Source organism: Hyperolius riggenbachi, chromosome 1 (assembly GCF_040937935.1).
Source record: "Hyperolius riggenbachi isolate aHypRig1 chromosome 1, aHypRig1.pri, whole genome shotgun sequence".
In the NCBI taxonomy this organism is placed as follows: Eukaryota; Metazoa; Chordata; class Amphibia; order Anura; family Hyperoliidae; genus Hyperolius; species Hyperolius riggenbachi.
The window spans coordinates 615,514,674-615,528,858 of NC_090646.1; the positions used below are offsets into that span (position 1 = coordinate 615,514,674).

The 14,185-nt window shown below is 48.7% G+C and overlaps 1 protein-coding gene across 5 annotated transcripts in view; it reads left to right on the top strand.

Annotated features, from left to right (window-relative positions):
* FYB1 (FYN binding protein 1) overlaps positions 1-14,185 on the top strand; it is a 226,512-nt gene that overhangs the window by 120,031 nt on the left and 92,296 nt on the right. For all 5 annotated transcript variants that reach the window (XM_068250375.1, XM_068250408.1, XM_068250401.1 and 2 more), the window contains exon 3: positions 3,922-4,087. In XM_068250375.1, coding sequence (XP_068106476.1) covers positions 3,922-4,087 — 166 coding nt within the window. The remainder of the gene's footprint in view (positions 1-3,921; positions 4,088-14,185) is intronic.

Below are 14,185 nucleotides of genomic sequence, written 5' to 3' on the forward strand. Positions count from 1 at the left end.
TATGCTGGGCACATATACCCCCTGGCTACATATGCTGGGCACATATACCCCTGCCTACACATGCTGGGACATATACACCTGCCTACATATACTGGGACATATACACCTGCCTACATATACTGGGCACATATACCCCTGCCTACATATACTGGGCACATATATCCCTGGCTATATATTCTGGGGACACTGGCTGTTTGTCATTATGTGGATTTACTGGTGAAAATCTGTCTCTTATTATGTGCATTTGCTGGTGAAAATCTGTCTCTTATTATGTGCATTTGCTGGTGAAAATCTGTCTCTTATGTGCATTTGCTGGTGAAAAGCTGTCTCTTGTTACGTGCATTTGCTGGTGAAAAGCAGTCTCTTGTTATGTGCATTTACTGGTGAAAAGCGGTCTCTTGTTATGTGCATTTACTGGTGAAAAGCGGTCTCTTGTTATGTGCATTTACTGGTGAAAAGCGGTCTCTTGTTATGTGCGTTTACATGGGGAAAAGCTGTCTCTTGTTATGTGCATTTACATGGGGAAAAGCTGTCTCTTGTTATGTGCATTTACATGGGGAAAAGCTGTCTCTTATGTGCATTTAGTGGGGAAGTTTTGTCAGTAAAAATAATCTTTTGTCAGTAAATTTTTAGGTATTTGTCAGTAAAAAATAACGTGAAAGGTTTGCAACACTGGCAGGCTGCGTGGCGCAACGGGAAAGATACAGGCAGCCCACCTTGGGCTTGGCAGGGGGGAGGAGCCAACATCAGCGAGCGAGAGTAGGGTGGCCGCAGGCAGCCATAAATAAGCAGTGTGTGACTGCGTCGCACTCGCAGAGCCTCTCAGCCTGAGTCAGTCCAGAGACTAGCAGACTCGCAGGAAGCCAAAGCCAGCAAGGAGCAAGCCCATGGAAGAGGGGTAGGAATGGGGTATCACATGCATGCGTAAAGAGGTGGAAGGTGTGGGTGTGATTAGGCAGGACATGGGTGTGGTTATGTGGTTGGGCGCGGTTAATTTAACCACTCCCATAGGCGCCAGAGAAAATCTTGCACCCAGGTGCCAGGCACCCCAGGCTCACCCCTGCTAGTAGGGAATAATTTGTGCACATATTATTTATACTGAAGCTAACGTCCTCCTTTGCTGTACCTGTTTTGAATGCACGTTGTGTATTTTAGTCCACAATTGTGGAGCTCTGCACATCTATGGCAGGTAGTCAATTCGGGTGCAGCCTCTGTTTAGAAGCGCTGCCAATGTCTCCTGCGAGAGCGGAGGGACTGCGTGGAGATTCGTCGGTAAGCGCTGTTTTGCACCGCTTTGCTGTATCCAGCAGTCAGTCTCCGGTCCTTAAGGGGCCAGAGACAGCTGGTACAGAACAGATTAAAGGAGCACTATCGTGAAATTCATAAAATTTTAAATACATGTACACACATTCAAATAGAAAAAGCACATTTAACTCTGGGAGAAATGTACCGTATTTTTCGGACTATAAGACGCTCCTGACCATAAGACGCACCTAGGTTTAGAGGACAAGAACCAGGGGAAAAAAATATAAACTAAACCTGGTGCATCCATGGTGAAGGGGCATCTTGTGGATTATGCCCCCTTTATACCTCATGCCCCCTTGTACCTGTTGCGTCTCCCTGTATCCTCCTATGTCCCCTTTGTGTCCTCCTGTGTCCCCCATGTGTTTGCCTCTGTCCTCCTTGTGTCCTCCTCTATGCCCCTTTGCGTCTCCATTGTGTCCTCCTCTATGCCCCTGTGTGTCCTCTGTTTGTCCCCCTGTGTCCTCCACTGCATGGGCATAGTACAGAGATTCCCCGACATTGCAGTGGGTGGGAGGTTCGTATTGGCAGGTGTTCACAAGTCAGGAACTCCCTGCATTTGGACTATAAGACGCAGTGGCTATTTTTCCCTACTTTTGGGGGAGAAAAAGTGAGTCTTATAGTCCAAAAAATACAGTACTTTTTATGTACGTGTTTTCTTGTATTTTAAATTTCTTGCAATGGTCCTTTAAAGGCAACCTGAAGTGAGGGGCAACCATGGTAACAGTGCTCTGTTTGGAGTACAGATGTGCACATAAAACTCTAGCCCAGCTACACAAATTAACTGAATAGAGCAGGAGCCATTGATGCTTATTTCACAGCATAAATATACAAATTCATACTGGTCAAGAAACAGTAAAAAATGAAATGCAGCATAAGGCATAGACCTATCAATCATGTAGACGACGCCCGACGTCCCATGAGATCCGTGACCGTCCCCCACCTGCACCCAATACATATCGCGGTGTAAACCTGCTTTGTCAGATGGAGTGAGTCCCTATCTATAGTGTTTATTGCATAATGAGTTGTGTGTAGCCACTCACAAACGTCGCTCCTATGTGTGGTTTATACATTGTGAAATAGCTGTCTTATATGCATGTGGAAAAACAGAGCAACAGTGGCATTGCTAGGATCCTAAGAGATCCAGGACACTTTTGGGCACTCCAGACGGAAATTGGGTGTGGCGAGAACCAAAATGTGGGTGTAGTCATGGGTGGAGCCACATTTACATGAACTTACCAGCAGTCTAAGTAGACCTGCCCAGCAAAATGTTGGATGACGCCCCCCTCTTCATTAATACAAAAAAAAAATGCAGTATATCATAACTAGGCAGTTACGTGGCTTCTGTGCTGGCTGGTCTGGCTTTTATGCTGAGCGGGCTGGCCTGCTGCCAGGTTGTCTAGCAGTTCCCCCATAGCATTCCCTGACCATCTAGCGTACCCCATCCCATGTTCCCACGGGCCTCTTATTGAGATACCACATCTTCCAGCATGCCCCCCTAGAAAAACCACAGCTCCCTGCACGCCCCCATTAAGGCATCACAGCACCCAGCATGGCTCCACACCGATTGATACACCTCAGCTCCCAGCATGCCCACCATTGAGGCACCACAGCTGACTCTGTAATCTGTCCTTTAAGGATTACAGAATCAAGAGTTAAATGGAAAAAAATCTGCATTTTCTTCAACAAAAGTGGAATTTCATTTTAATAAATGTATAGCCATATATGTTTTTTTTGCTTTTGACTTTATTTCCTTTGAGGGTCCATTTACACTAGTGCACTGCGGCTGCGGTGTGACTTAGAACAATTGCACTGAAGCAGAAAAGTTGTGAAGTGCGTTATGGCCACGGTGCGACCGAAGAAGAAAAATGTAAAAAACAACACTCGCCTTCCGGTGCACTTCCGGGTTTACTATGTAAAGTCGCAGAATAATGCGCTGCAGCTTGTGTGTTACTTCTGCGGTGCCTGGCGCACTTCCGTCGCATCGTGTCGCACTGCAGGTAGTGTGTCATGTCTAATTGAGTTTATTGGCAACAGCGATGAGTTGCAGCAGGAAGAGTACCGTGATGCAACACGGTAAGTGTGAAAGGGGTCTTAGATGTAATGATTGAAGCCAGTTTCAAACTAAAAACATCCCTTCGGGGATAAATGTGTTAGTACGCGGTAATCCCCATCTGGCAGCCGGCCCAGCAGGAAGTGACACTCACTTCCTGTGGCCTAAGTGATCATATGCGCGGAAGCTATTGCTAAAATATTCTTCCACGCCTGCACAACGCAAATACTTCCGGCGGTCGTTTTGACACACGCGCGTAGCCATAGACTTACAGGACTTCTGGCCTGTTGCACGTTTCCGCAGCGCCGTACGGTAATGTAGGTTTACTTTGCCCTCACATCGGGAATGCGGTGAAAACGTCACTTCCGCCACATTGCGCCGGTCCACGTCGGTATGAAAGTCCTCATAGACATTCATTGGCCTGCGGTGGCGTGTGGTAAAAATACCGCACCGCACCGTCCCAGTGTGAAAGGGCCCTCAGTAGTTATAGTTTCATTGCGCTTTATCCTTTATTTATATGTATTTTTATTAACAATTTGTGGTGTGGTATTTTATTCTGTTATTAGGTGGTAAAGTACCTGTCAGTGAACAGAAGTCATCGGCATTATCGTCTGCACTGCCTCCACTGCCCCCTGCTGGTAAATCAACTCCACCCGCTCCATCACTTCCATCACTTCCGAGTTTACCACCCAGGAACGTCAGACAGACACTAAAAACTCCATCCGAGTCTGGGTAAGTGGCCCTGCTAGTACTTTGAATTACTATTTTTAATAGATTAATGGAGGAATAGCTAGTGATTGCCTAATTAGGTCAGCCTTTGTACAGCTACCTACATTTGACCTAAATTAGTTAAGCTACAGAATCTCCTGTGAATTCTCTCATACGGCTCCTGTGTCCCTTCCTATCTGTATTTCATATTTTCAACAATTTGGATAATGCTGTACACATTGGTGGTGCTACACTGGGGCACTGCCTTCCCCTGAAAGTCACTGTGCCCCCCCCCCCCCAGTATCCCCTCCCCCCCCCCCCCCCCCCCCCCCTGCACCTCCACTCAGTAACATACAGTTAACTGTTTCCAGGCTGCAGCAGAGTACAGTGGACAGGATAGGGTCTATAAAACACTATTTGCCATAAATAGCTCACTCTCTTTGCAAGGTTCCTTGTAATAAATGCACCTGGATGACACTTGTATTTGCAAAAAAAACTCTCTACCTCCTTCTGCTTGTATGTTCTATCATTGTCAGTCAACAGGAATAGAAGTCTGAAGAAGGCTTACAAGCTGCAAGCTTACTGAAAACTTAATAACCCTGATTCAAAAATTCCTGTTTGTAAAATATATGCAATGCTTAAAGAGACTCCGTAACAAAAATTGCATCCTGTTTTTTATCATCCTACAAGTTCAAAAAGCTATTCTAATGTGTTCTGGCTTACTGCAGCACTTTATACTATCACTGTCTCTGTAATAAATCAATGTATCTTTCCCCTGTCAGACTTGTCAGCCTGTGTCTGGAAGGCTGCCAAGTTCTTCAGTGTTGTGGTTCTGCTATGAACTCCCCCTTCCAGGCCCCTCTATGCACACTGCCTGTGTATTATTTAGATCAGGGCAGCTTCTCTCTTCTCTCTTATCTTTTACAAGCTGGATAAATCGTTCTCTGAGCTGGCTGGGCTTTCACATACTTAGGAATTACAGACAAGGGCAAAGCTGTTTGCAGGAAGAAACAAGCAGCCTGAAACTTCAGTGCATGAGAACAGGGGGAAAGAAACACACAAATAATCTCTTGAGATTCAAAAGGAAGGCTGTATACAGTCTGCTTGTGTATGAATGTATTTTCTATGTGTGGACATACTGTACATCAACCTACTTCCTGTTTTGGTGGCCATTTTGTTTGTTTATAAACAAACTTTTTAAAACTGTTTTTAACCACTTTTAATGCGGCGAGGAGCGGCGAAATTGTGTCAGAGGGTAATAGGAGATGTCCCCTAACGCACTGGTATGTTTACTTTTGTGCGATTTTAACAATACAGATTCTCTTTAAAGAGGAACTCCAGCCTAAACAAACATACTGTCATTAACCCATTCGCGTTCCGTCATTTTCACTTGAGAAATGTTCACCTCCCATTCATTAGCCTATAACTTTATCACTATTTATCACAATGAACTGATCTATATCTTGTTTTTTCCGCCACCAATTAGGCTTTCTTTGGGGGATATATTTTGCTAAGAGCCACTTTACTGTAAATGCATTTTAACAGGAAGAATAAGAAAAAAATGGAAAAAAATCATTATTTCTCAGTTTTCAGCCATTATAGTTTTAAAATAATACATGCCTCCATAATTAAAACTCACGTATTGTATTTGCCCATATGTCCCGGTTATTACACCGTTAAAATTATGTCCCTATCACAATGTATGGCGACAATATTTTATTTGGAAATAAAGGTGCATTTTTTTCCGTTTTACATCTATCACTATTTACAAGTTTAAAATAAAAAAAATATAGAAATATTTCATCTTTACATTGATATTTAAAAAGTTTAGACCCTTAGGTAAATATTGACATATTTTTTTTTTTTTATTATTGTAATGTTTTTTTTTTTATATTAAACATTTTATTTGGGTAGTTTTGGGAGGGTGGGATGTAAACAATAGGTTTATAATGTAAATGTGTGTTGATTTTTATTTTTTTTTACTTTTAGTTGTAGTATTACTTTTTGGCCACAAGGTGGCGGCCATGAGTTTGTTTACATGACGTCACTCTAAGTGTAACATACGCTTAGAGAGACGCATGGGGGAGGTAACAGCCAGAAAAGGCGCAGCTTCCGAGAGAAGCTGTCGCTTTTTCAGCGGGGGAGAGGAATCAGTGATCGGGCACCATAGCCCGATTCACTGATTGCCTGGCTAACGAATCACGGGCCAGGATCGCGCGTGCACGTAGTTTCTACATCCAGGAACTAAAACAGGTTAAGTTACATTAGTTATGTTAATTAAAATAGATAGGTAATATAATCTCTTACCCACCCTGTTTTAAAAGAACAGGCAAATGTTTGATTTCATGATGGCAGCCATCTTTTTGGTTGAAAGTAGAGTTGGGCCGAACCTCCGATTTTAGGTTCGCGAACCGGGTTCGCGAACTTTCGCGGAACGTTCGGTTCGCGTTAAAGTTCGCGAACCGCAATAGACTTCAATGGGGATGCGAACTTTGAAAAAAAAAAATAATTATGCTGGCCACAAAAGTGATGGAAAAGATGTTTCAAGGGGTCTAACACCTGGAGGGGGGCATGGCGGAGTGGGATACACGCCAAAAGTCCCCGGGAAAAATCTGGATTTGACACAAAGCAGCGTTTTAAGGGCAGAAATCACATTGAATGCTAAATGACAGGCCTAAAGTGCTTTAAAACATCTTGCATGTGTATACATCAATCAGGTAGTGTAATTAAGGTACTGCTTCACACTGACACACCAAACTCACCGTGTAACGCACCGCAAACAGCTGTTTGTACTAGTGACGGCCGTGCTGGACTGGTGCGCACCATGGCGAGAGTGCAGGTTTTGGTGGCTTTACAGCCCATATGGTCGGCCTGGCTGATGTAGCTGAATGACAGAACAGTGACTGTCCAGCTGATCAAATTTGGTCTGACCACAATGAAGCAACGACCTTATTATCTTTTGTGTGCCCCCCGAGACACTCATCTAGGCGCCGGTCATTGCTTCATTGTGATACGCAAGCCCCTTCACCACGGCAAGGTAATGATCACGAAGGGAATGGGCGCATGTACATGCCTTTTCTTTTGTTGTTGCAGCTGCCCTCAGTGCAGCCAGAAAAATTAGGCAGTCATGTACACGCACCATAAAAATTATTACAGCGGCCGCTGCTAGCAGCGGCCTAAAAAATTCAGCAATCCGCCTGGAGTCCCGGACCCTGTTGGTGGTGGCGGAGAAGGTAGTGAAGCGGCCTGCAGGCAGACATGCTGTGTGGAGGGACTGGGAGCGACTTAGTCTTTTTGGGGCAGGCCAGGCAGCCAGTCACACGGCGTGCAGGCAGAGATGCTGTGTGTGCGGGGACTGACTTAGTCTTGGGGCGGGCAGCAGCCCTCCGGGATCCATGCCTCATTAATTTTGATAAAGGTGAGGTACTTAACACTTTTGTGACTTAGGCGACTTCTCTTCTCTGTGACAATGCCTCCAGCTGCGCTGAAGGTCCTTTCTGAGAGGACGCTTGCGGCAGGGCAGGAGAGAAGTTGGATGGCAAATTGGGACAGCTCTGGCCACAGGTCAAGCCTGCGCACCCAGTAGTTCAAGGGTTCCTCATCGCTGTTCACAGCAGTGTCTACATCCACACTTAAGGCCAGGTAGTCGGCTACCTGCCGGTCGAGGCGTTGGTGGAGGGTGGATCCGGAAGGGCTACGGCGAGGCGTTGGACTAAAGAACGTCCGCATGTCCGACATCACCATGAGATCGCTGGAGCGTCCTGTCTTTGACTGCGTGGACACGGGAGGAGGATTAGTGGCAGTGGTACCTTGCTGGCGTTGTGCTGTCACATCACCCTTAAAGGCATTGTAAAGCATAGTTGACAGCTGGTTCTGCATGTGCTGCATCCTTTCCACCTTCCGGTGAGTTGGTAACAGGTCCGCCACTTTGTGCCTGTACCGAGGGTCTAGTAGTGTGGCCACCCAGTACAGCTCATTCCCCTTGAGGTTTTTTATACGGGGGTCCCTCAACAGGCAGGACAGCATAAAAGACGACATCTGCACAAAGTCGGATCCAGTACCCTCCATCTCCTCTTGCTCTTCCTCAGTGACGTCAGGTAAGTCAACCTCCTCCCCCCAGCCGCGAACAATACCACGGGAAGGTTGAGCAGCACAAGCCCCCTGCGACGCCTGCTGCGGTTGTTCTCCTGCCGCTGTCCCCTCCTCCTCCTCCTCCCCCAAAGAAACACCTTGCTCATCATCCTCTGAGTCTGACTCGTCTTCTGCACACGACCTCTCTTCTTCCTCCTCCTCCCCCCTCTGTGCTGCCGCAGGTGTTGAGGAAACAGCTGGGTCTGATGAAAATTGGTCCCATGCCTGTTCCTGCCGTAACGGTTCCTGGTCACGCTCATTCGCAGCTTCATCCGCCACTCTACGCACAGCACGCTCCAAGAAGTACGCGTAGGGAATTAAGTCGCTGATGGTGCCCTCACTGCGGCTCACCAGGTTGGTCACCTCCTCAAACGGCCGCATGAGCCTGCATGCATTTTTCATCAGTGTCCAGTTGTCGGGCCAGAACATCCCCATCTTCCCAGACTGTTTCGTTCTACTCCAGTTGTAGAGGTACTGGGTGACGGCTTTCTTCTGTTCTAGCAGGCGGGAGAACATGAGCAGGGTCGAGTTCCAGCGAGTGGGGCTATCGCAAATGAGGCGTCTCACCGGCATGTTGTTTTTACGCTGAATTTCTGCAAATCGTGCCATGGCTGTGTAAGAGCGCCTCAAATGCCCACAGAACTTCCTGGCCTGCTTCAGGACATCCGCTAAGCCAGGGTACTTTGCCACAAATCTTTGAACCACTAGATTCATGACATGTGCCATGCAGGGTATGTGTGTCAGCTTCCCCATATGCAAAGCGGCAAGCAGATTGCTGCCGTTGTCGCACACCACGTTGCCTATCTCCAGGTGGTGCGGGGTCAGCCACTCATCCACCTGTTTCTTAAGAGCAGCCAGGAGAGCTGCTCCAGTGTGACTCTCCGCTTTGAGACAAGCCATGTCTAAGATGGCGTGACACCGTCGTACCTGGCATGCAGCATAGGCCCTGCGGAGCTGGGGCTGTGTAGCTGGAGAGGAGAACTGCCACTCAGCCAAGGAGGAGGAGGAGGACAGCGAAGAGCATGTAGCAGGAGGAGAGGAGGTGGCAGGAGGCCTGCCTGCAAGCCGTGGAGGTGTCACAATTTGGTCCGCCGCTTTCTGCTTGCCATCGTTCATCACCAGGTTCACCCAATGGGCTGTGTAGGTAATGTAGCGGCCCTGCCCGTGCTTGGCAGACCAGCCATCCGTGGTCAGGTGTACCCTTGACCCAACGCTCTTCGCAAGAGATGACACCACTTGCCTCTCAACTTCACGGTGCAGTTGGGGTATGGCCTTTCTCGAAAAATAAGTGCGGCCTGGCATCTTCCACTGCGGTGTTCCGATGGCCACAAATTTACGGAAGGCCTCAGAGTCCACCAGCCGGTATGGTAACAGCTGGCGAGCTAACAGTTCCGCCACGCCAGCTGTCAGACGCCGGGCAAGGGGGTGACTGGCCAAAAGTGGCTTCTTCCGCTCAAACATTTCCTTCACGGACACCTGACTGCTGCTGTGGGCAGAGGAGCAGGAACCGCTCAAGGGCAGAGGCGGAGTGGAGGAGGGTGCCTGTGAAGGTGCAAGGGAGAAAGCGGCAGAAGCAGATGATGCACCTGAAGGAGGAAGAGGAGAAGGAGGGTGACTTTTCTTTTGTGTGCTGCTGCTGCTTTTGCTCAGGTGGCCATCCCATTGCTGTTTGTGCCTTTTCTCCAGGTGCCTTCGTAAGGCACTTGTCCCTACGTGAGTGTTGGCCTTTCCACGGCTCAATTTTTGTTGGCAGAGCGAACAGATGGCTTTGGTCCGATCTGAGGCACACACATTAAAAAATTTCCACACCGCTGAGCCACCCTGGGATGTGGGCACTATGGGGACCTCAGCAGCTGATGCTGAAGGGCAAGTTGGCTGGCTGTACATAGGTGGCGATACATGGTGCCGGACTCTGCCACCAGCTGTTTCTGACGAAGAGCTGCCCCAGCTTCTTTCAGCAACTTCTCTCCTCCTACTACTCTCTGACTCCCCCTCTGAACTGTCCCCCTCTTCATCTCCTCTATTGGGAACATACAGAGGATCCCTATTACCGTCATCATCGTAGTCATCCTGCCCAGCTTCGCTTGCCTCAGACAAATCCAAACTTGCACCATCAGTAGGTCCTTCATCCTCCTGACACGTTACATCCATAGTGTTGCCGCGTAACTCAGACATATTAGCTGGTGAAAATTCATCTGGCTGTAACAACAATGGCTGTGCATCAGTGATTTCAACACTAAATAATTCTTGCGAAGTGTCAAATGCAGCGGAAGTGGTGCTAGTAGTAGCGCTGGTGGCTGAGCAAGATGAGGTGTTCTGTGTCGCTAAATACTCAACCACGTGCTGACAATCTTGGGAGGTGATGGGACGTGCCTTCTTCCGAGCACTGTACTGTGGGCCAGGTCCACACGAAATTACATTTACACGACCTCGCGCAGACCTGCCGGGTGGCCTTCCTCTGCCTCTGCCACTACCTCTTCCTCTTCCTCTACCTGTTTTGTCCATATTGGGTATGCACGGAGTGGTATATCACACTGCGTGCACTCACGTAGGTTGGTGGGTTCACTTAACTGCACAGGTATGCGCACTGATGCGGTGGGTTCACTGAACAGAACAGGTATACAGTGGCGGGTTCACAGAACAGGTATGCAGTGGCAGGATCACTGAACACAATAGGTATGCAGTGGCGTGTTCACTAAACAGGTATACAGTGGCGGGTCAACTGAACAGAACAGGTATACAGTGGCGGGTTCACAGAACAGGTATACAGTGGCGGGTCCACTGAACAGAACAGGTATACAGTGGCGGGTCCACTGAACAGAACAGGTATACAGTGGCGGGTCCACTGAACAGAACAGGTATACAGTGGCGGGTCCACTGAACAGAACAGGTATACAGTGGCGGGTTCACAGAACAGGTATACAGTGGCGGGTCCACTGAACAGAACAGGTATACAGTGGCGGGTTCACAGAACAGGTATGCAGTGGCAGCATCACTGAACACAATAGGTATGCAGTGGCGTGTTCACTAAACAGGTATACAGTGGCGGGTCCACTGAACAGAACAGGTATACAGTGGCGGGTCCACTGAACAGAACAGGTATACAGTGGCGGGTCCACTGAACAGAACAGGTATACAGTGGCGGGTCCAATGAACAGAACAGGTATACAGTGGCGGGTTCACAGAACAGGTATACAGTGGCGGGTCCACTGAACAGAACAGGTATACAGTGGCGGGTTCACAGAACAGGTATGCAGTGGCAGGATCACTGAACACAATAGGTATGCAGTGGCGTGTTCACTAAACAGGTATACAGTGGCGGGTCCACTGAACAGAACAGGTATACAGTGGCGGGTCCACTGAACAGAACAGGTATACAGTGGCGGGTCCACTGAACAGAACAGGTATACAGTGGCGGGTCCACTGAACAGAACAGGTATACAGTGGCGGGTTCACAGAACAGGTATACAGTGGCGGGTCCACTGAACAGAACAGGTATACAGTGGCGGGTTCACAGAACAGGTATACAGTGGCGGGTCCACTGAACAGAACAGGTATACAGTGGCGGGTTCACAGAACAGGTATGCAGTGGCAGGATCACTGAACACAATAGGTATGCAGTGGCGTGTTCACTAAACAGGTATACAGTGGCGGGTCCACTGAACAGAACAGGTATACAGTGGCGGGTCCACTGAACAGAACAGGTATACAGTGGCGGGTCCACTGAACAGAACAGGTATACAGTGGCGGGTCCACTGAACAGAACAGGTATACAGTGGCGGGTTCACAGAACAGGTATACAGTGGCGGGTCCACTGAACAGAACAGGTATACAGTGGTGGGTTCACAGAACAGGTATACAGTGGCGGGTCCACTGAACAGAACAGGTATACAGTGGCGGGTTCACAGAACAGGTATGCAGTGGCAGGATCACTGAACACAATAGGTATGCAGTGGCGTGTTCACTAAACAGGTATACAGTGGCGGGTCCACTGAACAGAACAGGTATACAGTGGCGGGTCCACTGAACAGAACAGGTATACAGTGGCGGGTCCTTTGAACAGAACAGGTATACAGTGGCGGGTCCACTGAACAGAACAGGTATACAGTGGCGGGTTCACAGAACAGGTATACAGTGGCGGGTCCACTGAACAGAACAGGTATACAGTGGCGGGTTCACAGAACAGGTATACAGTGGCGGGTCCACTGAACAGAACAGGTATACAGTGGCGGGTTCACAGAACAGGTATGCAGTGGCAGGATCACTGAACACAATAGGTATGCAGTGGCGTGTTCACTAAACAGGTATACAGTGGCGGGTCCACTGAACAGAACAGGTATACAGTGGCGGGTTCACAGAACAGGTATGCAGTGGCAGGTTCACTAAACACAACAGGTATGCAGTGGCAGGTTCACTGAACACAACAGGTATGCAGTGGCGGGTTCACTGAACAGGTATACAGTGGCGGGTCCACTGAACAGAACAGGTATACAGTGGCGGGTCCACTGAACAGAACAGGTATACAGTGGCGGGTCCACTGAACAGAACAGGTATACAGTGGCGGGTCCACTGAACAGAACAGGTATACAGTGGCGGGTTCACAGAACAGGTATACAGTGGCGGGTCCACTGAACAGAACAGGTATACAGTGGCGGGTTCACAGAACAGGTATGCAGTGGCAGGATCACTGAACAGGTATGCAGTGGCAGGATCACTGAACAGGTATGGAGTGGCAGGATCACAGTACAGGTATGCAGTGGGCTGAGGGCTCACTGAACAGAACAGGTATGCAGTGGCAGGATCACTGAACAGGTATGGAGTGGCAGGATCACAGTACAGGTATGCAGTGGGCTGAGGGCTCACTGAACAGAACAGGTATGCAGTGGCAGGATCACTGAACAGGTATGCAGTGGCAGGATCACTGAACAGGTATGCAGTGGCAGGATCACAGTACAGGTATGCAGTGGGCTGAGGGCTCACTGAACAGAACAGGTATGCAGTGGCAGGATCACTGAACAGGTATGGAGTGGCAGGATCACAGTATAGGTATGCAGTGGGCTGAGGGCTCACTGAACAGAACAGGTATGCAGTGGCAGGATCACTGAACAGGTATGCAGTGGCAGGATCACTGAACAGGTATGCAGTGGCAGGATCACAGTACAGGTATGCAGTGGGCTGAGGGCTCACTGAACAGAACAGGTATGCAGCCAGGAAGAAGTTAAGCCTAACTAATCTTTCCCTATATGAGAGACTGCAGCAGCTCGCCCTACTCTCACTAATGCAGGCACACGAGTGGCCGTAATGGCCGCCGCTGCCTGCCTTATATAAGGGGGGGTGGGGCTCCAGGGGCTAGTGTAGCCTAATTGGCTACATTGGGCCTGCTGACTGTGATGTAGAGGGTCAAAGTTGACCCTCAGTGCATTATGGGGCGAACCGAACTTCTTCCGCAAAAGGTTCGCGTGCGGTACCCGCACGCGAACCACCTACGTTCGCGCGAACCACGTTCGCCGGCGAACCGTTCGGCCCAACTCTAGTTGAAAGGAGGTGACAGGGAGCATGAGGCACAGTTCCCAACTGTTCTGTGTGCTGATCACCCTTCCCAGTTGCTAGGCAACGTGAATCACAACATAGAAAATCCCATCATGCTTTGCACAGCATCAGGGAAAACCCGCCTAAGAGTTTTCTTTGATGGGTGGAGCTTAGCTAAAATGCAGCTAAAAATTATGCTTTGGTAAGAAAAACAAAGTTCTGATGCTGTGAAACTGTTAAAGAAACACCAAGCCTTTTCAGTTCTGCTGAGTAGATTTTTAGTCCGGAGGTTCACTTTAACTACTAAGATAAGGAATTACACACATGGTGTTTCTCTCCCTCCTGCCTCTTCTCCCTCCCCTTGCTTGATTATAGAGTCGTTAGACACAGGATGGGGGCTGAAATGATTTCTCTGTGATCTGTCCACCCCCCCGCCGGAAGCTCTGCATACCTCAATGGAGG